We start from the raw sequence: 24632 nt of genomic DNA on the forward strand, positions 1-24632 counted from the left end.
AATACTTTAACTCTTGAACTCTAACTTTCTGATTTCATTTTAAGGAATGTAGTTACATGTTACATGCCTAATAGTGTATGTGTTCTGGATTACATTTTTATCAAGTTAAATATTTCTGATGGCACATTAAAATGCATAAGATGAGTCTACAGAATTTCTAAGAAGAGACATTCAAGAATAGATTAGCTTTTTTTTATTTTTAGCCTGCCACATTTTAAACAAGATTATATGAATGATAAATGTGATCCATATTGTAATGAGTAATTCTTTGCATATTTTCACTCCCTTCACAATATTATCAGTATGGAAGTTGTAATTTTTTATTTGAATTTTTTTTTTTTTTGGGTGGGGGGGGTGTTGAACAAAAACTATAAAAAAAATCTCGTCAGCAAATCTTCTAACCTAATTCACTGTCTACTTTTGACTTGTTTATTCACAGATGCGTCAGATGCAGATGCAGAGAAGGGAGCCTCACTCCCCACAGAATTAGCTGAAGCTCGCAAGTCACCTCTCGATGATCAACAGTCCGAAAGAGACGATGCCACAGGATTCTTGTGCTGGAAGAAAGGCTGTAACCAAGTATTCAAGTCATCCAACTCCCTCCAAATGCACTTCAATGAAGTTCACAACAAAAGGCCCCAGTTGCCTGTTTCAGATCGCCATGTCTACAAATACCGCTGTAACCAATGCAGCTTGGCCTTCAAGACTGTGGAAAAATTACAACTTCATTCACAGTATCACGTGATCAGGGCAGCCACTATGTGTTGTCTTTGCCAACGAAGTTTCAGAACACTGCAGGCCTTGAAGAAGCATTTAGAAACCAGCCACCTGGAGCTGAGTGAAGCTGATATCCAACAATTATATGGTGGTTTGCTCATGAATGGTGACCTCATGGTAATGGGTGATCCAACCCTTGGTGAAGAGCATGGAAGTATGGGAGAAGATGACAAAGAAGGAGATGAAAGTGATCCAGAAGAGAAACAAAGCCCAACAGGCAGTGACTCTGGATCACTGCAAGAAGATTCTGGACTTGAACCTAAACGTGCGTTGCCATTCAGAAAGGGCCCCAACTTTACTATGGAGAAGTTTTTGGATCCATCTCGTCCCTTCAAATGCACTGTATGCAAAGAGTCTTTCACCCAGAAGAACATTCTTCTGGTTCACTATAATTCTGTCTCCCACCTGCATAAGGTGAAGAGGGCTCTGCAAGAGTCTACTACTGGCCAGCCTGAGCCTACCAGCAGCCCTGACAACAAGCCATTCAAGTGCAGCACATGTAATGTGGCGTATAGTCAGAGTTCTACTCTGGAAATTCACATGCGTTCTGTTCTACACCAGACCAAAGCTAGAGCAGCTAAACTTGAAGCAGCAGGAGGCATCACTAGCACAACAAGTTCGACTGGTTTGAGTGCTGGAGGGTCCAACATGAATACTTCAACATCTAGTCCAAGCCCTGCCAGCAACTCAACAAGTAGCTCGAATAACCACAACTCTTCTGGATCTCAAGCTCAAAGTATTATTGGAGGAAACCACATAAACCAGACCCATAACATGGACAACATGGGAAATTCTTCAATGAGCTGTCATTCCTCACCATCTGAGAACCATGAAGTTAAGAAGTCCAAATTTTCAGAAATGCTCTCTGCAAGGGGTGCACAACAACAACAACAACAACAACAACAACAACAACAACAACAACAACAACAACAACAACAACAACAGCAACAACAGCAACAGCAACAGCTTCAACAACAGCAGCAATTAGCCCAGGCGCAAGCCCAAGCCCAAGCCCAGTTGCAACAAGAGCTCCAGCAGCAGGCTGCACTGTTACAATCCCAGCTATTCAACCCAGCACTTCTGCAGCACTTCCCTATGACAACTGATGCACTTCTTCCTCTACAACAACAACAGTTGTTGTTCCCTTTCTACATCCCTGGAGCAGAATTTCAGCTCAACCCAGAGATTAATATCAGCAGCTCAGCACTTGGCCTTGCAGGATCCTCCACTTCCTCACTGCTGGAAGATTTAAAGAACTCAGCCCAGCAGAGTTGCTTGCAACAGCAGTTGATGCACCATCACCTTCAGCAGCAACACCAACAACAACAACAGCAGCAGCAGCAACAACAGCAGCAGCAACAGGCTCACTCACAAGTTCAGGGACAAATGGCTTTACTTCAACAAAGTGCATCTCTCCTTCAGCAGTCTGAGAAAAAGCAGAAACAGACCTCCTCTCATAGTGAGAAGGACAGAGAAATACAAAGAGAAAAAGATTCAGTTGAAAGAAATGAGGACTATGTAAACAAAGATTCTACAGAGAGCAAGCCTAAAGAAAGAAAGGACATTCAGCACATTTCAATAAATATAAACCATGATACTGGTCTGCCTCCGCCCAGGATAGCTTCAGATGCTCGAGGAAATGCAACAAAAGCCCTGCTCGAAAATTTTGGGTTTGAGTTAGTAATTCAGTACAATGAAAATAAACAGAAAGCGCAGAAAAAGACAGCTGGACCTAGCGGATCAAGTGGTCCAGGTGGAATAACAAGAGTGGTGGACCCTATTGAAGGATTAGAGAAACTGGAATGTGAAGCCTGTGGCAAACTGTTTTCAAACATCCTGATTTTAAAGAGTCACCAGGAGCATATCCACCAGGCCTTCTTTCCATTTCGATCCCTTGAGAGATTTGCCAAGGAATACAGAGAGCATTATGATAAACTCTATCCACTGAGACCTCCTACACCAGAGGCTGCTCCAGCTCCTCCACCACCTCCTCCACCGCCACCCCCTCCTGCGCCCCAAAGAGCTCCAACACCCAATATTCCAGTCTCTGCTGCTTCACTCACACCTCCAACCGTACCTCCTCCACAGCCACAAGTTTCTATGACACAAATATCCATGCCAATGGATCTGCCTCTTTTCTCACCTCTTATGATGCAACCCATGTCTCTTCAGTCTTTGCCCACTCAGCTGCCTCCTCAGTTATCATCTGTTGAGCCAAGTCTGGCATCAGACCTTGCCCAGCTCTATCAACAACAACTCACACCAGCCATGCTACAACAGCAGCAGAACAAGAGGCCACGAACACGCATCACTGACGACCAGCTTCGGGTCTTGCGACAGTACTTTGATATCAACAATTCACCTAATGAAGAACAGATTAAAGAGATGGCTGACAAGTCAGGACTTCCTCAAAAGGTCATAAAGCACTGGTTCAGAAACACCCTGTTCAAGGAACGGCAGCGCAATAAAGACTCACCTTACAACTTCAATAATCCACCAACAACAACATTAGAAGACACAAAAATTGATTCCAAACCTCCTTCCCCTGAACCTCAGAGACATGAGTTACATGGTAGTAAGAGATCATCGAGAACAAGGTTCACTGACTACCAACTGAGAGTTCTCCAGGACTTTTTTGATGCCAATGCTTATCCTAAGGATGATGAATTTGAACAGCTTTCCAACCTTTTGAGCCTTCCCACTCGAGTTATTGTTGTGTGGTTCCAAAATGCTCGCCAGAAGGCAAGGAAAAATTATGAGAACCAGGGTGAGGGTGCAAAGGAGGGTGAAAGACGAGAACTGTCAAATGACAGATATATCCGGACATCAAATCTGAACTACCAGTGCAAGAAATGTAGCCTGGTTTTCCAGCGTATATTTGATTTAATAAAACACCAAAAGAAGCTGTGTTACAAAGATGAAGACGAGGAAGGACAGTATGACAGCCAAAATGAGGATTCACTGGATCTGTCCCATGAATGCTACACTCCCTCTGGGTCTTCCTGTCACACCCCAATGCCCACTTCTTCAAGTCTCTGCCCTCTTCCACCCTCAACTTCGGCATTCTCGCACCTCTCATCCTCTGAAAAAGAGGAGGCTTCACCAGCATCCAGCTCTAACCTTTATGATGAGAAGCCCAAGCAGTTACCGGAAATCTCTGCTGATCCACGAGAAAACCAAACCTCTATTAAACAGGAGGTTGTGCACCAACCACAGTCTGAGGCACATCACCACAGACCACAGAGAGAAGAGAAAATCCAAAATGTTGCACAGAACATTAAGCATTCATCACCTTCCTTCTCTCAGCAACAGCAGCAGTGTGGTCCCTCAGCCTCACAGACAAGTCAGGCCTCTTCTCAAAGCTCCCATATGAGCCTCAATGCACACCTGACTTCTGCCACACAACAACTTGCACAACAAATGATCCCATACCAGTGTGAGCAGTGCAAGATAGGCTTCCCTTCCTTTGAGCACTGGCAGGAACACCAGCAACTTCATTTTCTCTCTGTGCAAAATCAATTTATCCACCCCCAGTTCCTTGACCGTCCACTTGACATGCCTTTCATGCTATTTGACCCAAGCAATCCTCTCCTGGCAAGTCAGCTACTTTCTGGGGCAATGCCACAGATTCCCAGCAGCTCAGCCACTTCTCCGTCCACCCCAACCTCCACCATGAACTCTCTGAAGAGGAAGTTAGAGGAGAAAGCTAACACTAGCCCTGGAGAGAATGACAGCACAAATAGTGGTGAAGAGCCACAGAGAGACAAGAGATTGAGAACCACCATAACACCTGAGCAGCTAGAGATCTTGTATCAAAAATATTTATTGGATTCAAATCCTACTCGCAAAATGCTTGACCACATTGCCCATGAAGTGGGATTAAAAAAGAGAGTTGTGCAAGTATGGTTCCAAAATACCAGAGCTCGAGAAAGAAAAGGCCAGTTTAGAGCAGTTGGGCCAGCTCAAGCTCATAGGAGGTGCCCTTTTTGTCGAGCTCTCTTTAAAGCAAAAACTGCCCTTGAGGCACACATTCGCTCTCGTCACTGGCATGAAGCCAAACGTGCTGGATATAATTTAGCACTCGCTGGTATGTTACCAGAGCAGGACAGCATGCAAATAAAAATGGATACTCTTGAGACATCAGTTTACTCTCAACTACCCACAGCCACAAACAGCGATGGACAAAGCTCCTCCATGTCACCAGTGAACAAAGGCTTGGATCTGTCTCCCAGGGCTCTACTCAGCCCTTCATCCATCAAAGTTGAAGGAATGGAAGATTTTGAGAGTGCAACCATGTCCTCCGTTAATCTCAGCTTTGATCACAACAAACTTGATAATGACGATTGCTCTTCTGTGAATACAGCCATCACAGACACAACAACAGGTGATGAGGCCAATGCTGATAATGACAGTGCTGATGCAAAGCACAGCCACAATAGTGGTGATTACCTATCAAAGTCTGGAGGCACAGTCCCCAGTCTTGAAAATGATGATCAAATGTCCTCAGGGCTGGTAAGCCCAGCAACAAGCTATTATGCTAAGGACTATGAAAATGAAAATATGATTGACCATAGCGAGACTTCCAGTCTAGCTGACCCTTGTTCACCAAGTCCTGGAGCCTCTGGGAGTAGGAGCATTGACAGTGGAGATCGACCTGGCCAAAAGCGCTTCCGAACCCAGATGACTAACCTCCAGCTGAAATTACTGAAATCTTGCTTTAATGACTACCGAACTCCCACTATGCTGGAATGTGAGGTACTTGGCAATGACATTGGACTTCCAAAGAGAGTGGTTCAGGTATGGTTTCAAAATGCCCGTGCCAAGGAGAAAAAAGCAAAGCTCAACATGGCCAAGCACTTTGGAATAAATCACACATCTTATGAGGGGCCGAAGACTGAATGCACTTTGTGTGGTGTCAAGTATAGTGCTCGCCTCTCAGTTCGTGATCACATTTTCTCCCAGCAACACATCTCCAAGGTGAAGGATACCATTGGCAGCCAGATTGATAAAGAAAAGGAATACTTTGATCCAGCCACTGTCCGCCAACTTATGGCCCAGCAAGAGATGGACCGCATTAAGAAGGCCAATGAAGTTTTAGGACTGGCGCAGCAGCAGGCCATGCAACAGCAGGGGATGTTTGATAACCCTGCAATGCAGGCTCTAAATCTCCAGTCAGCTTATCCAAACCTGCAAGGCATCCCACCTGTCCTTTTGCCAGGGGTTGGCAGCCCATCTCTTTCCAGCTTTAACTCATCAAATTCAGGTACGTCACAAATTGGCATCCATTCACTGATGCGAAGTAAATTTCGGTGCAGATTTGCAGATGGGCAATTGAGTGTTATGAGTGTTCTACTCTTTAGTCAATCTATTACCTCATCTGTAAGCATTACACAACATGGACAATATCTTAATTGATATACACAGTTAATATCTATACATATATACAACATGTGCTTTACTTGATAACACCTAATTGCTGAACTGACAAATTTCATAAGAGAGTCAACATTTCAGTCAAAAATACTTTGGGTCTTTAGTTTATTACCTCACTGATGTTTTACCTCTTGCATGCACATGTTAGGTATGAAATTACCAATTTTACAACACTATAAAAAACTAGATCTATCAAATAACTGTGTCTAATCTGTTTCATTGTTTTTCTACATTTGAATATTTTCCAGCTTTAACTCCTCCAAAACCTTCAAACCTCCTGAACATGCCTGGTGCCAGTGTCCCCTCACCGAGCCTTCCTACATCTGGATTGCCCAACAAGCCTCCCTCCTCATCGTCTCTTGCTGCATCCCACTCCAGCCCCACCTCAACATCAAACTCCACTTCTTCAACCACCCAGTCCAGCTCACGACCTGAAGCCCCCAAACAACGTGATGCCGAGAGGGTAAGAGAGAAGGAGAAGGCCAAGGAAAAGACAGATAAGCCCGCAACCCCTTCATCAACTGGAAGCACTCCTGCCCCTTCAACTTCTGCGGCCAGCGCCAAGAAGGAAAAGCCAGATACAGCAGTTCCGGCCACGTCTATGCCAACACCCGGCATGGAATATGTGGTTGATCCTGCCCAGCTCCAGGCTCTACAGGCTGCTTTGGCATCAGACCCCACAGCACTTCTAACGAACCAGTTTTTACCTTACTTCATGCCTGGCTTCTCCCCATATTACACCCCACAGATCCCCGGTGCCCTCCAAGGAGGCTATTTGCAACCCATGTATGGAATGGAAAGTCTCTTTCCTTACAACCCAGCATTGTCACAAGCACTGATGGGCCTGTCTCCAGGGTCCCTATTGCAGCATTACCAGCAATATCAGCAGAGCTTGCAAGAGGCACTGCAGCAGCAGCAGCGGCAGCTTCAGCAGATCCAGCAACCCAAGGCCAGCCAAACTCCAGTTCCCCCTCAAAACCTGGGGGATCGTAAAAATTCTGCCAAAGAGCCAGTGAAAACAGAGGAGCAAAAGGGCAACTCCCATAGCGAACCCCCCACTTCCTCATCCTCAACCTCGTCATCCTCCTCCTCCTCTCATAATAAAGTACCCTCTGAGCAGAATGAAATGGATGGCAAAGCTGTGGACTCCCATCTAGACCAGTACATTGTCCCCAAGGTGCAGTATAAACTGGCATGCCGCAAGTGTCAAGCTGTTTTCACCAAGGAAGATGCGGCTATAACCCATCTTAAATCAAACTGTTTTTTCGGTCAGTCTGTGGCAAACCTGCAAGAGATGTTGCTGCGTGTCCCCGGTGGCGTAGGTGCAGGGGCTGGAAGTCTCTATGACTGCCTGGCTTGTAACACTACGTTGGATGGGGAGAAAGCACTCAGTCAACACCTGGAATCGGCATTGCACAAACACAGAACAATCAAGCGATCAGTCAGAAATGCCAAAGAGCACGCTACTAGTTTATTACCTCACTCTTCAGCCTGCTTCCCCAATCCTAACACCGCATCTACCTCGCAGTCTGCCACTCATCCCATCAGCAGCCCCCCTCCCCTGCCAACAACATCAGCCACCATGCCATCCACTGCTGCATCTTCTTCCCTGTGCTCCTCCTCAACTACCCCACTTAACACCACAGCTGCCGGCAAACCCTGGCCCCAGGCCCCTTTCTCCAGAGCTTTAGCTGGGAAGCCCAATGCTAGTCCCTCCTCTTCCTCCTCTTTTCCTCCAGTGTCCTCACCTTCAACGGTTACCTCAAGTTCATTGAGCACCTCAGGAGTTCAGACCTCGATACCAACAGACGTCTTTACCGACGAGTCTGACTCTGACAGCAGTCAGAAGTCAGCTGACAGGTTGGGCAGGACGGCAGAGGAGCCGCAGCAGCCTGGCTTTGTCAAAGACAGTAATAGTTGTAGTAGTAATCTTGCTAGTGTAGGAACAGACTCCATCAGATTGTAAAAGAGCTTTCAGTGATGGACAATATTTAAAAAACACAAAAAAAGACAAAAAAAATCACAAATGAAAAAAAAAACCCATAAAAAGCAGCAATGTTAAAAATACATTAAAAGTATACAAACCAATTTCAGAAAAAGATGTGTAAAGACTAACTGCAATTCCAAAGCTTGTAACCAAAAATTTAAATGTTAGTGGATTGTTTTCCCATATCAACATGCTGGTTTTATTTTATTTTTTGTTTGTTTGTTTATTTTGTTTGTTTGTTTTTGTTTTTTGTTTTTACAATTTTAAATTAAGATACATGCATACTAATATGTGAGAACAGAAAAGATCGCTGCAGTTTTGTTTTGGGTGATAATAGAGGAATGTTGTACTGTATGGCAATTGACTGCCTCAAAGTTGACAAACGGCCCAAGAACCCTTTTGAAGAAATGCGAGTCAACAAGCTGTCCCTTTCTTTTGTAATAGTTTCTACTTAACAGCACAGTCACAAAAAGCCAGTATGTACTGTATGGGAGAATAGTCTTTCAGTTTTCTTGCTATTTAAGCATTCAGATACCAATGGCTTGCAAAAGTAAAAGAATAATGTAATGTCTATTTTATTCTCAGGTCAACAGCTCACTGATGTTTTTCTGTTACAGAAATCCATGTTTTAACGATTTTGTTTCCAACAGGAGATTAGCATTATTTTTTCTTTCAAAACTTGATTTAATCACATTAACTTAATTGATTTTCATTAAGGCATTGTTTCTGGGCATTCAAAAAGGGTAAATGATTTGCTGATTCAAATATGAAAATCCATTTAAAGTGAGGAAATCACAATCCCATTTTACCCAGAGAAGGAGAGCATTGCAGACATATTAATGAACATTAAAAAAGAGTTTGGATTAAAAAGAAAAAAAATCAACCTTCTGTATTTATGATAGATATGAACATTTTTGGTGTTAAGTAGAATGTTGCATTGGAAATGAATTTAAACAGTATGGTAGGTTGAAAAAAAAAAAAACTTTGTGTACATTTAGCTTTTGTATTGTCCAATTTTATGACACTTCATTTGATGTTGTCCTGGTCATTCCGATAGTCTAGATTATGGGAAGGTAATTTATCTGAACTTTATTTCTGTCTTCTTCTCAGCTTCATGGGAAACATTCACCCAAAAGCCCCTCCCCCCTGACAAGGCAGGATCCTCTTTCAGAAATATTTAAATTTTATAATTTGGTTGGTTCTGCGCCAGCCAACACAAAAAGATCCTGGGTGAAATATTGAAAGATTTATTTTATTTAATTTTCTTTGTTACCTTTGTGCACTTATCACTGTCTGACTCCTATTTCTCACTCTTCTTGTTCCTCTATTCGCACTTATTTTTCTCTGCTCTCCTGTGTTTGTAGATATGTATACTACATAGCAGGTCTTTTGTTCATCATGTAGTGTGGCTACAGTCTTTAATTTCATTTTTTGACATTTTTGTTGTCATAAATGAAAATGAAAAAAGAATACTAATAATAATTCTCACGCTTTAAGACAAAAAGAAAATCCAAAGACGAAACACTTTCACCATTGGTGCATAAAGATGAGAAAAGAGGCTTCTTTATACTTGAGAATTTGTTGCTGTTTTTAGGGGAAAGAAAACAAAGTTTTAAAAGATAAAGGAGTACGCATCAGAGTTGCCGTTTCTGCTTCTTTGCAAGCAAACAGGTGGCTTTTTTACGTAAATACCAAAAACCAAAAAGGGCCCATGTCCTTGCATTGTGGAGTAGCACCGTTACAGAGCCATTGCAGTTTGTAAGATAGAGGTTATTAATCTTTGTTTGACTTTTGTCACATTCAAATGTCCATTTTTTTTTTTTATGAAAATGTATAAGGTCTGGTCTTCAAGGACATACGTTTTGCTGCTAATGTAGAATTTTGAAAAAAAAAAGAAAAAAAAAAAGAGTACCTAGATGCATGCTCATTTTGCTTTTGGCTAAGCTTTAACTAAAACAAACAATAAACCAATTTCTTGCCTCTGCAACACTTTTTTTTTTTTTCTTGTTGCAAAAACGGAACTTTGAAGACTGTGAATATATGTTCCAAAGGACATTTTGCCGATTTTCTTTTTGAACAGACCAATGTTTAAAGCCAATGATCTATAACGTTTGTAAAGAACAGTGCATTCCAAATATCACAATGTTTTGTTTTTTCTTAAGCAAGGACTGATCCTGTTTCATTTGACTGCTTTTAATTATCACAATCTATTTTGTTTTTCCTCATTTTTAAAGTGACTGTAAACTGTTGTGTAAATTTTTGCATCATTGGTTGCTGAACAAAGTGACCTCCATTTGTCATTTTTGTGCTGGCATGGAACATTGCTGAAAATCCCTCCATCCAGTGAAGGTTGTTGCTCACTTGTTAAGCAAGTAATAGTGGTTACCAAAAAATGTATATAATACATCTGGTACTGACGCGTCTCATAGGTTTAGTAACATTTATGCCAGTCAACCAACAACTAGTCTCAGAGGGAAATCATGGCTGTTTTACTGAGGTGTTGCTGCCCCCTTTTACTGGGAGGTCCATCAGTGACTTGTCGCTAGTGTCTGCAGGGTGCCACGTCCACAAATAGCTTACAGGTTCTTAAGGGACATCTTCATTCCAAAGCATTATTTCTGGAAATAGTAGGAGGTTTTTTTGAAGATGTCCCTTTTTTTCAAATAGGATGCTTTCATATCCAAAGAAGTCGCCTGTTTCAGTTTGTTGCAATGGAAATGGATGTGCATAGGTCCCCTACCTTCTCACTGAATTTTTTTTTTCCTTAAACCAAAACTAACTCATATTTACATTTGTGAAGCAACTTTTTGGCCACTATTGTATAGCCCATATATTCACCCTAATGAATAAAGGCACAATCTCCAAACTGTTTTGAAGTGCTACGTCTTGCAGAGAAACGTGATTTGGTGTTCATACCACAGCATGCTCTTAAAAGTGAGTAGATCTGGTCTGCAAGCTTACTACTTCTCAAGTCCAGTTCCCTGAAATAGTGTTCATAAAATGTAATATCTTGATTTAAAAAAATCTTAAGTTGTACAGTTTTTTTCCTCAAATATGTTTGTTTTATTTTATTTCCAGACAATGGTGAACATGTATTGTTAATTTTTTTGTAAGTATTTTTAATTTTATTTTAGTTTATGTATATTACTTTATATCATAAATTAACACTAGCTTGAATTTGAATTGCTGAAATTGAAAACTGAAAACAAAAAATATGACCTGGCCACTTTATGGTGTGATAATGTTCAGTATCATTGTCTCAATGATGCTGTTTTCTCTCTTATTTCCAAAGTGTAATCCTTTATGGCTCTTTTTTTGGGAAGATTAGGTTATAGTCTCCACATTGGAATCAGCCAGCATTTTGTGTGTGTGTGTGTGTGTGTGTGTGTGTGTGTGTGTGTGTGTGTGTGTGTGTGTGTGTGTGTGTGTGTGTGTGTGTGTGTGTGTGTGTGTGTGTGTGTGTGTGTGTGTGTGTGTGTGTGTGTGTGTGTGTGTGTGTGTGTGTGTGTCAAGAGCCAGCATCAATTCATTGTTTTTTCTTGTTTGCCTTTTGTATTTTATTTTCTGTTACACACCACAACAAACTGAACCACAAAGCTGGATTGTGATTAACTGAAATTCAGAAATCTAATTTAAAAGATAATGATCAGATTGATAATGCTGAAGCACTGAGCAGTTTTTACTTTGATTGAATTCACTTAATGTGGCCAAAGCTTTATGCAGTTGAAACAAAAACAAATGACAAAAAAAAAGGAATTTGTGCCCCAGATAACTGTATATTTTATTGTGGCACAAAACACGATAGTAGACACGAGGATCCACAGATTAACATCGGGATACTTGATTTCAATGGACAATTACAAGAGATGTAAAGTAAAGCTTTTGCTGTAGAGGTCATTTTTTTGCCCACTGTGAAAACAAACATGTCCCTGTAAACAAATAGATATATTTAAAACATGGCATCACCCTTTTTTGCTACTCAGAAGAAGAAGAAGGAATGTTGTTTTTTTTGTTTGTTATTAAGGAAGGACTCTGGGAAGCTTTGGAGAACTTGTTAAAAGGACATGAGAGGCTGTGGGAACACCAAAACTGGGCATGGGAGCCAAAGGCAGGCTCAAAACAGCTTTAAAAACCACCTCCGATTTTGATTACTGACAACTCTTTAATGGGAATGGACTCTGAAACCAATGGACATGTGTGACACAGAGGAAAGTCCTTAAATGAAACTGAACTTAAGTGGCTCCAGCTGCCTCTTTCTCCTTTCTGTCTGTCCTTTCTTTATCCAGCTCTGCCTCTGCTTCTGCGCTTTGATGGACATTTTTACCAAATTTCAGGACAGGATGGACAGAGATGCTTGCTTCATTTCTTCCAGTTCATATTGCAACCTGTTTCATTTCCTCGTGCTTGTCTCTGGTTGACAAGTAAAGCTCTCCAGTCGAATGGCGGCTCACCCCTCTCTCTGTTGGTTACATAATCTAAATAGAGAAATTAATAACATAGAGAGGGGATGGGTTCTCGGAGCTGTCGTTCTTAAAAAGGCAGTTACACTAAAAAAGCGTATTAACCAAAATTAACAACCAAACTAACAACCAAACAACCATTTGCTCCAACTTCAAAGATGAACTGTTACTTGGAGCTCTCTGTTCCTTTTGTGACTTCTGGTGCCACAATGTTTTTTTATGCTTTGAGTTTCTCTTTTTGTTTCCTTGAATTACTCCTCCTTTGAGCCTCATAAGCATGGCTCTGTGGCTCCAGGCAGCCCATCTGAGGGTAGAAAAAAACAGCCTTGCAATGTACAAAAAAGAGCAAGTTAAACCAAAAATGTTGTTCTTGATGTCTTTTCTATACTGTAGTCTTGTTAGCTTTTTTGTTACTGTAATTATATGAAGATTTCCAAACTGTACCAAATTACATGGAAACTAACATACATACAACCACATGGAACTTCAGACTTTTAAAGACACTTTTGTCACAAAACCTTGTTGTCCTAGTTAAGTTGATTGTAGATGGTAATTGAATATACTCCTTTGAAAATATTTCATCAAGTATGTTTCTTGCTCATTGTGATACATTAAAAAAGTATGAGCATAAACTGTGCTGGTTCAGACTCATCTTTGGGGGCTGTGGGGGTTTGATCACGACGAGCCAATCATTTGACAGTTCTCAACACCGGAAAAGTTCAATGTTGTAAAACATTTTTTTCCCCTCCTGAACTGTAAAAGTTGTGTATGCTTATGTATTGGATGTTTTCACATATTTCATGAAGTTTGTACTGATTACAAAATGTTTCTCATTTACATTATTCCAGCTGTTATTATTTAGGGGTTGCCATTGTGTGTGTATCTACACAGGGCATACTTCAGCCTTTATACAGAATTTACTATTTACACAACCAAGACTATAATCCTATTTATATATTAGTATTAACGTTGTTGGTTTCCTTCTTGCAGCACTCATTTATTGGTGTCACATCTTGCGATGTACAGATATAGTTGGTCAACTAACGGCTACATACCAGAGAAAAGCATGAAAATGTATATAAATTAGGAATACACAAAAAGTTGCACCTAAATATATACAGTATGCTTTCCATCCATCAATAGATCAGGTTTGTAGCTGTTTTCAGGAATGAAACATAAGCGTTATTTGTATGGAGGTCGTATCTTGGTGTGCTTTGTGTATTTTTGTTTGGTTAGTAACTTGCTGTAATTCTAGTACAATTTAAACTGTTAAGTTTTGTTCACTACTTTTAAAACGAGTGGCTTCAGAAGGTCCACAATTTCAAATAATATCTAACCCTTCTGAATTTTCAAATCTTTAATATTTCATCAGAGAACATCCCTGCTTGTTAATATACTTATTTGTTTTTCTGAAAAATAATCTCTGAACATATATATTGAGATGAGGTGAATTTCATCAAATACCTTCTCTTTGCAGTACCTTTTAAGTCTGGCCAGTGAAGCTAATTCTTGCAAATGCAAAATAAATTATATCAAGAATCTTGACGAAATTGAATAATTAAGTAATGCTGTTTTATTTCAAAACTTGGAATGACACAATAACAGTCATACAATTCCCAGCCATTAAACGGCATTATGTTTCTGTTTATTCAGATCAACTCCCATTATTGATCACCTACAAGTGTTGAAAACCTTTTTTGCAATGAGTAACAAAATGTAATTCCAATGCATACTGTAGAAATTAGGCCAATTATTTAATATCACTGGAATGTAATGTACGTAGAATATAAGGTTCATGTACCGGCCGGGCCTTTCTGTGTGGAGTTTGCATGTTCTCCCTGTGTGTGTCTGTGTGTGTGCTTCCTCTGGTTACTCTGATTTCTCTACACAGTCTAAAAGCATGCATCTGAGGATAATTGGTGACTCTAAACAGGTGTGAATGTGAGCATGTGTGGTTGGCTTTCTGTGTTTGTCCCGTGATGGACTGGTTACTCTGGTGTATTATTTACATTTTTATTTTTATTCTATTTTTGTGTTTCATTATTACTTTACATTTTTATGGTCCACGTGCTATTCTATCACCAAAACGTCCCTAGAGCCTTACGTTCTGCTACAAATAACAAACAAATTACATATTGTGCTTAAGAAAAAGTGTTTCAGTGATGTTACATAGCAAACTATCACACATCAACTATCTGACAATCATTTACATCAATTTGACAACAGGGATGCAGCCCTTATGAATGTAAATGCTGACACCACAAGCCAATATATAAATTCCAACTCAAATGACAGACTGCATTGAGAATGTTTTCAGCAAGATGCTGCCATGATGAAAATGAAGCTAAACTTGATCACCTGCTGGTGGGGCTGGAAATCAAGTCCACGTGAAATCATCTGTTTGCTTGTAGATATTCCAATGACAATACTGATGATGTCCGTTCTTCATGGTTGCGCCTCGATGGCCTTGCAGACTGTTCATAAGTCAGCTGTTTTGGTGACTGCATTAACATAAATACCACTTCTATCAACAACCTTTGAAATAAAATACATTCAATCGAAACCTCATCAACAATCACAATAAAAACTAAACTCTTATTATATTCAGATAGGCAGAATGTATGGCTCAATATGCAGATGTAATTCCATTCAACTCCCAGGATGCTATGCGATCTGGCTGAGTGAAGTGACTTTACTAATTCCCAATAAATTATATTCAGCCGACAGGCAGCATATGTTCAGCTATGCAGTCAATCCCGATAAATTGAGTGCCAAGTTTCCAGTATTAAGCATTATTGAGTATTCCCCCATTCATTTAAATACTGATGTTCACACTTTACCAGTTCAACTGGCTTGCGGACCTTCCTTTATAGACTTGGTATGTTTATTCTGAAAATGGGGTATTCTCTGTTTACTTACATTTTTGGTCAGGCTATATTGTTGAATTGCTGATTTCACATGTCATCATACACATTTTAAAACTCCATTGATTTGCAAGAAAAATGTGAGCACCTCTGCAATCTTAGAGGCATCAAACCCCTGCAGTGAGTTTAAAGAAGAGGACATCCTGTGGCAAGCAACAGGCGAGATTCATTGGCCATGTTGAGCCAATTAACACGCAAGGGCACATCCCGAATGAATTAAAAACGCCCTAATCCGATCAGTGTGAAAAGCAAGGCCATTTCCTTCACAGGCCTGGACCAGATGGCACTCACACTCAGATGCTGCATTGAAACAGGCCAGGCCCAGTCACACAGTGTGAAATTGGGTTAGCGTCTGAGTCTAACATGGGCCCTGGGCAATGTGAGCTCCGAAACCCATTCTCCCTAGGCCTAAAGGTACAGAGGCCACCTTGCAAATCTTTGGCTCCATATTTAATTATCATTCTCAATGCACCTCACTAAGTCAGTCATTTTAGTCAGAGGGGCAGCTGACAGCTTCCTCGAATGATTTGTCTCTCTACAGCGGTCAACCTTTACCATTTCCCAAATACATCCTGACATAACACAGAGCGTTGACTGTTGCAGCACAGAAGGCAACCTCAGCATCACTAGATAGTTTGTCACACACTATAATTGTGTACTTTGACCCGAGCAGGCTGGTATTACTTATATTACTATGACAGACCTTGGCCAATGGCAGGCCCTGTTCTTTGTGGCTCCTGGAATCAAATATAAATTAATGCTGCATTGGTTTTAGGGGATCGAAGGAGAAATGGTTTTTAACTGCATTTGCTGGTATTGATATTGTAATATATAACTTGTATATAACATATGTGGACTGGTGCAAATGTGATACACACACTTGTAGCCAAGTGTTGTTGTGAATATTGTTGGCAACAAATTATGAAAAAAGTAAAAAAATGGTAGTGTGTGTAAATTGTTCCTTTGAAGTAGCAAATTGAATTGTGTGAACTGTGGTCATTCTTGTTGTATTTCCAGCAAAGCCATTGGAGGATTTAGTTAAGCTGAGCTGATTTGCACAGGAACAGGTTGCACTGCCACTGTCAGGGGTTAACCCCTGACAGGCAGTCAGGTGAAATAACATAGCTGACCGTGAAGAAACGGAATTTCACCGCCGAACTCAAAAGCCACACAGTCCTCACACACCTGCAACTTCTCCCCATTTTCTACCTCCTCATATGCCTCTTTGGTCAGCTACATTGTCTTCTTCCCCTATCAATGTCAAAGGCAAATTACTCTACTACAGCCTTGAGGACAAACTGAATTCAATCTAATTTCAATCTAATGTGTCAGATAAAATGATAGGTGAGTGCGGATCAAAGAGAAATTGAATCGACTAAAAGAATTAAAAAGACACCCAGTTTCTTTTGAATTAAGACCCAAAGTTCCCAGGTTAAAAAGTGGTCGATGCTTGTTCAATTCATGCCTAGAATGTAATGTAACACAATGTAGAAGTCAGTGTTTAACCCCAACTGTGAAGGATAAATCGGTGGCTTATAAACTCCACCTTGTTAAGTTTGCGACCACATGGGCTTCATGCTGGGGAAGGTGCAGAGGGTGTCTTGGCAGGCTTCGGGCCCTGCCGAAGCATTTCCAATCCACTGAACACAGGATCAGGTGTCACCATTTTCACAGCACCTTCTGGTTCTGTTTAATAGGAAATGAGGTCCATCAGAAGAACTCTGACCAAAACTGAGCCAGAATAGGCCTTGACAGGCAGGAATATTAGCCTGTGACGGCAGTCTGTAATTGAATGATGCCCCTCACCCCCCTCACCCCCCCTACTCATAATGAAGAGAATATGTGCTGGGAATGTGTTTGTCCTTCTCCATCCTTCTCTATCATCTGCCCTTTGCCTTTCCTCATTTACCCCCCCTCTTTTTTTTCACTCTTTAATAAATCATTTGTGGGGGGAGAAATGGCGTATAATTTTACTTCACTTCAAAGTGCTTCTCATGGTGTCATTTCTGTAACCTCAAAGTGATGATGCATTTAAAAGGCTTCGGGTGAGTGTTTTTGCCTTGAAACAAAGCTGCACCGATAGTATCGTGAGAGAGTAAGCCGGAGTACATGAGAGATCAATTATCACACCTCATTTTGTTCTCATATGCAAAATGATAATGGGTGGACCATGTCAGACCTGAACCGTCAGGTGGTGTGTCCTTTCTCCATAAATGGGTTTCACAGATTGTCTGAAGGGGTCTGTTAAATCCCTTTAATGGTTAAAGCACTGAAGGGAAAGAATTTGGCTTCTCCTGGATCTGCCTTCAAATGTCCCTCTGAGGACAGGATTTATCCGTGATAAACCAACAGAATAAATCTAACACTCGGCATGATGCCGCTGCACATTTGTAAACACAACTTGTCCACAGGAAAGTTTGTAAAGAAATGACATTATCTGTCTGTTAGACTTTCTTTGTGTGTTTGTCTGCAAACAGAGGAACAACTGTGTATCTGTGCATGTTCCAGTGAGAAAAACAGTACATGTGGCACAAAGGAAGCCTGTGTTCAAGGCAGGGGTGAGGGAAGGAGATGCTGTTGAGGGAGTGGTGGGGGTGGTTGTGGTGGGGGGTTTGCAGCTTTGAGATGCAGCGTCATATTTCGCATAGCTTTGGGGAAAATGTCAACTCTGAGAAGAATTCTTAATACAATAATTGCTTTGAGACTTGTTCCTATTAATATTTCTCTGACTTTGATTTTGTATTTTTTAAGCCTTAACTGAAATCAGTTGGAGTGTATTGCTGCTGGAATGCCTGTCAGACTGGGCCCTGACCCTGGACTGGCTGCTATAATGATGGGAAGATGAAAGGGCCAGGCCCATTCCCAGGCTGCCCTGTTAGGGGGTGCAAGCCTGTGAAATGGAGAGATAATGGAGACCAGGTGTGCTGTGGATGCCTGAGACACTGTTCAGTCAGTCTGAGGGCTCCTCTCAGTGAGAGGGAGGGCGCACTGCTGCTGTTGAAAAACAGATCGGACCACAATCCAATTTCTGTCTCCATAACATACATCTAACATATAGTAAAATAAATATATCCCGAATTCTTTAAGCGTATACTCTTAACATCTTGGAGCCATTCACATACACACATAGTTTACTTTTATTTGGGATCTTCTGCTGTAAATTTCCCAATCATGAGTGCTACATTGTTTTGATTATCCGCATCTGTGTCTCTATGGTATTCAGAAACGCAATAATTTGAGCATTCAGAACTACTTTTGAACGTTTGGCCCTTGTATCTGTCATTAATTGGAAGTGAGAAAGTTTTACAGGAAAGGTCAAGCAGACTCGCCACGAAGGCGTTTCTAATTGGACCAGGCAGGCTTGCAAAGCTCCGCTGTAATTACAATCTAATTAGCAGGCAGCCGGCAGAATTCAACATGCCATTTAACATCAACAATTTAACCCTTTATAGGAATTCCCAAAGAACATGTTTCAAAGATTGTAGTGGATCCTGTGGGGAAACACTCTGCCCCACTTCTGTCCTCTACAGGAGGTCAGTAAATATCAATTGGAGAGTGAGCTGAAAATGCTGAAGAGGGACTCAAGTGAAGTTAAGTCCTCATTAAAGCTTTCTACATAAGAGCTTGTTGAATGATAAATATTAAACATTGATTAGATATAAATAGGAAAGATGCTCTTTATCATCACTGCATATTGTCTTCAAGAGATAATCCCATAATTAAACCTAACAGGGTCCTACTCAGGGCCCTTTTCTTTTCTTCAAATGAGTGAATTACTCATTATTCCCACATGAATAATGGGCAATGACAGCGCCTGCCATATGAACAAGCATGGGAATCCATAAGAATATGAAGGTATTGCAGAAAGCCGGCTTCCTATTTGATTTACCCTGTTTTGCTGTTAAAATGTCTGTCATTCAGGATGGCTTATCTTCTCAGCTAAAATGTGGTTTCACATTTCGCAATTTGGCTTTTCATATTGTGTAGATTTTGCAGTTATTATGTTTACTATATACTTTGCAGTGAGACACACTGCTGCAAATGATTTGATGAAACTTCGAATGCAAAATAGGCAGTTGGAATATATGTGAATGCTCCAGGAAAGCCTTCGATACAGTCAGCAATCTATTAGGGGAGCTAAAGCAGACAGACCCAGTCGGTTTAAACAAAGACGAATGGGATCTCACTGGCTGATCAGTTCAGTGGCTGATGGAGCATAGATTAAAAGTCTGTGGACAAAAAATGTCAGTCCAGTTTAATACTAAGACACGAGAGAAGCATCTGGCCCAAACTGTGTGTTGACATCCCACTGGTACAAGCCTCAACCAAGTCTGTTTTCTCACTGCCCTAATTCTGTTGAATTCTGCTTTACAAAAAGGAGAAACATAATGTCCAACGTGAAACACATTCAACAGTCACTGCTTTGTCTCCACTCCTCATTTTCCACACTATACTGTTTAGTTCATATAACACCACCTACACAGTAACAGGAGTCAGTGGAAAGAAGTCTGAGCAGTTTGACTTCCTCGTCTTAATATCCAGCAATTGTGAATCATACCCAATTAATCCGCTGCATACTGCCTGCAGCCTGCCTCTACCCGCAACACTCACTCACTCACACTAATACAAACATGGGCTATTCTTTAGTCTGCCTTTTTATCCTCCTCACTGTCTTCCTCTCAGAGACATGACACTCTCAACATATCGGTCCAAGGTCGCCGAAACAGCCATTTCAAACTGTCGCACGCTGCTGCAGAAGGACATTAATAAGGCCACCATTTAAATGCTACAGTTATCAAACCCATCTAACAAATGCTGGGCAATCTTCCCACAATGCACTTTTTCCCTTTCCCCTTCCCTTGATATATTAATTTTTGACCAAACGTCCCTGCTTGACTACTGTAATGAGGTATGATGTATTGAGCCTTGGCTGTTGCCATGGAGACAGCAGTCCCCTCTTACTTGTCATTAGAGCACAAACAAGCACTGGCATCTAATGTCATTCCAGTCAACATGAGGGAGAATGAAGAGAGCGGGAGACACTGTGTCGGATCCCTTACTCCCTTACTCCCTTTCGTCTGTTTCTGTGTGTGCGTGCGTGCGTGCACTATTTGGATTGTGCTGGATGTTACAGGCCAACACACCCTGTGCAGGATCATTGTTTGGTCATACACCTGGGGAGAGGCACATTTACCGTTGTCTTTGTGTGTTTCTCACATCCCAAAGCTTTGATGTTGTCCTGCACATGGAAATGGGTCTCTGGATGTAACCGAATAATTACTTTTCTCAGGCATTTCTCCTGCTTGTTTTGTCCTTCTATGTGTCTTCTCTTGCAAAATGATTTGAAATTCTAGATCCATTTGACTGTCCTCTTAAGGGGAAAAAAAGAAATATGTTCATTTTTTGGGGTAAAATATTTATAATAAATATCCTTCTCAAAGGAAGTCAATTAGGACAGTATTGATGAAAAATAAGATAACATCTTAGGATTCTCATTTTGTGTACAACTGTGAAAAAATGACAGGGTGATTGGGTTTGGAGAAAAGAAAGCAGACAAATGCACAGCGTCTTCAATACGGAATGGAGAAAACAGGGAAATGAAACAAATGAGTCTCATCACAATTGGGACAATGCAATGCAGCTTTCTCTCTGCTAGTATCATTTTAAGCCATGGTAAGATAATGACATTGTAACTGAGTAATTGTACGGCAGCAGCTTTGGAATATTCAAGTCTATTTTATTTCCATTTAAGATAAAGCTTTCTGGTTGTTGTCTTGGCATGAAAGTGCACTTCATTTTCAGATATTCTTCCTCCCCTCATTTCAGTTTTAATCAGTGGTTGCTTTCTAGTCCCGTTGTTTGAGGTGAAAGTGTAGCCGCATGCCTCCCTGTCTTTTCTCTGAACATAATCTCTTCCTCACACAGAACAATAATCCTACCTTATTTTCTCTCTCAGTGTTGGTCTTTTATTACTTCCAGGTGTTAAGGCCCTGTCTCCCTTGCAAGCAGATGTGCTGGGGGAAAAAAAGGCCTTTGTTTGGAGTTTTGCTATTTCAAAACGAATATTAAGCTGGCAATGCCCTCTGACAGTAGACAACATAAAAATGACCAAAATAAAAACGAGGCGAAAGTATTTGCATTAAGGGAACCACCGAAAGACACAAAGTTTGAAATAAACAAACGAAATAAAATAAAAGTACAAACCTGAGCCTGAGAAAATACACCAGGATAAAAAGAAACTGTCAAAATGTGTTTTGTTAAAGCTACACTAGAATCAGTGATACATGGGAACTGCTGGGTAACATATGTTCATCCACAGCAAGGCTTTCAAATTGTCTCTAGTTTTACTGTATTCACTTTTCTAAAACGACAGTTGTGTTTGTTGTACAATTATAATTTTATGATTGTTAAGTTACAATTATAAAGTTGATGTCTCCAGATTATCAACATATTTTCCTTATAATATATCCCTGCTGAGGGCCTATAGCAATTCTGTTACAGATTCTCTAAAACATCCGTTTTGAGCTTCCTCCTTTTTCCTGCAAGCAGTTAAACTGAGATCACATGTACTTGCAATGAAAAGTGACAGGAAATTGACTAAAGCATTGGAAATCAATGGAAAGTAAATGTGCTCCCTAAGTACAGGTGAACAGCTGATAGCTGCTTTCTGTGAAGCTCTCGGTCTGTTTTTTAAGCCTACTTTTTCAATGCCCCGTTCATTTGTTTTCTCCATTTATTCACCATTTCATTCTTACCAACTGTTTACACATCCTCGATGTAAATGTTCTATAAACCGCACAGTCTTTAAAGTGTGACTACATCGAGATGAAGAAACAGGAGAACAAATGTCTTCTTTTGAGCTTATGATAAATCACTGTGAAGGAAATACACCTGAAGAAATTGTTTACTGGACATCTGTAATGCACCGGCAGGTGTTTTAATTAATACATATGCTTTGATTGGGTTTTTATTGTATCTTGGTACAGGAAATCAAATTGAAACTATTAGGTACTATGTCAGTGTAGTATTATTCTGCAGTACAGTAAGTATTAATCCAACATAGCTATTTCTTTAGAATGTGAGCAGGTGTGAGATTGTATTCAACTAATACAATTAAAGACTGCAGGACAATGAATTGTAACTTTAATCTTTAGGCAAAAGAAGATATTAAAGTTACAATTTCATTAATGAGAGAGAGAGAGAGAGAGAGAGAGAGAGAGAGAGAGAGAGAGAGAGAGAGAGAGAGAACAGGGAGAGAGCTAGAGAGAGAAGCCAGGCCTTGCTATGTGAAAAAAAAAGGTTTATATTGGAAGTAGCATTTCTCTTCCCATATGCTAATACTAGTTGTTATGCATGAACACATCTTCAGCAGTGTATGTATTATGAATGAAGTGGAGTTACTAGTCCAAATATGTGGATTGCATAATGGGAGCAAGGGGATTTTGAGTAAAAGAGCCCCCTGGAATAATTTTTTTATGGATTTGTTGTTGAGGCGGCTCTGAGTCACATGTATGTTGACTACTTTTTTTTTTTTTAAAAGATGACAATTTAAATTATGAGTAAAATATGACTTTTATCAAGCAAACAGATGGGAAGATGTATGAAAAATGATGAATAAATGTACAAATAATGATTACAAATAAAACAACAACCCTCCCATCCAGCCACCCTCTATCGTACAGCAGGGTGTGAGTGTGACCAGGCAGGGGTTAAATCCATTGCACCATAAAAAGGAGCTGTTCATAAAATGGAGGAATAAGAAGCAGAAATAATATTTCAAGTATGATTAGTTCATCCGCAGGGCACCTTGTGCGATTGAGAAAGGGGGTGAGAGTAGGAGGGGGCTATTGTGCACGGCAAGCAGTAAATTATATCTAGCCTTTGAATGATTCCTGCAGATCCTATTACGACAGTGAGGGGGATTGGGGAATGGTGGGGGGAATGGGGCAGTTGGGAGAGAAAAAAGCAGCAGAACGAATCGGATGAATTCTGTTTCCAGCTGTCCGAATGATGGGGGAGATGAGGGGGCTTGTGGGTGGGGGTGGGGGTGGGGTGAAGGGAGAAGGACAATAAGGCAATCATTTGCTCCCCACCCTAAAACACTGCCATGCAGACATGCAAACGCATGGCATCCAAACACTGCTTTTTATTTTTACTTTAGATTTTGACTCCAACCATCCTTTACCACAAATGTTGTCCATGTCCTCTTCACAAAAGGAGAAAAATAGTATGTCCCACTACCACCCCCGCACTAGTCCACCCTCCCTGAATATTTGAGAGGCGCTTGTCTGCCATTTGTCACTTTGACTGGTGATATAGTAGCTGATAGTGGCATTAATGTGCTGCTGCTGAAGATAGTCCTCACAGGAAAACAGATATGGTGGATTTATTCACCCAAGGCATCCATTTTGCCATTGGATACCAAATATTCGTTGGACCCCCCCCCCTTCGTTTCTATACTTACAATTCAAATGGGAAAAATTGACTGTTGTCAATGTGAACATTTTCAGAGATAATCCTATGGGCAGAATCATTTCAAATACTTTCAGAACTAATGCACACATGTAGTTTCTTTTTATCTAGTTGTCATTACTTCATTTATTGTGTCCAACATTAAAGCTGAATTAACCTGATTATTGTATGGTTTGAGAGATTAAAATCACAATTGTCATTTCTAATCAGCCTCTGAGAAGGGTTGTGTATTCCCTGACTAATCTCTGATCTGCCAGGACATTACAGTGAAGCTTAACTCTTCCATTAGCGTACAGCCTTCAACTGAAAAGAAAAGGGCAGTTTTCAAAAGTTTGTTCTAGATTTTAGAATGTATGACATTATTTCCTTTGACATTTTTAGTTGAGTTTTGAGAGCCTCGTAGCAGGCGATGTGTTGGGAGACTTTGTGATGTCTTTAATAAAATTTAATTCATTTAGGAAATCTTGAAGAAATTTTCAGTGTGTATAATAATGGTCAGAATCGCTTAGACCAATCCCACCGTTCAGTCTGCGGTTCAGAAACAATATTTAGACACATGGATGCCAGGTAAAGATTTCC

The 24632-nt window shown here is 40.7% G+C and overlaps 1 protein-coding gene across 1 annotated transcript in view; it reads left to right on the top strand.

The window, feature by feature from the left end:
- Positions 1-8949, top strand: part of zfhx3b (zinc finger homeobox 3b) — an 83137-nt gene extending 74188 nt beyond the window's left edge. The window contains exons 9-10 of the mRNA XM_080499083.1: positions 440-6040; positions 6459-8949. Coding sequence (XP_080355209.1) covers positions 440-6040; positions 6459-8176 — 7319 coding nt within the window. The 3' untranslated portion in view covers positions 8177-8949. The remainder of the gene's footprint in view (positions 1-439; positions 6041-6458) is intronic.
- Positions 8950-24632: the final 15683 nt, after the last annotated feature.

This window comes from Blennius ocellaris (genome assembly GCF_963422515.1).
Source record: "Blennius ocellaris genome assembly, chromosome: 1".
Lineage (NCBI taxonomy): Eukaryota > Metazoa > Chordata > Actinopteri > Blenniiformes > Blenniidae > Blennius > Blennius ocellaris.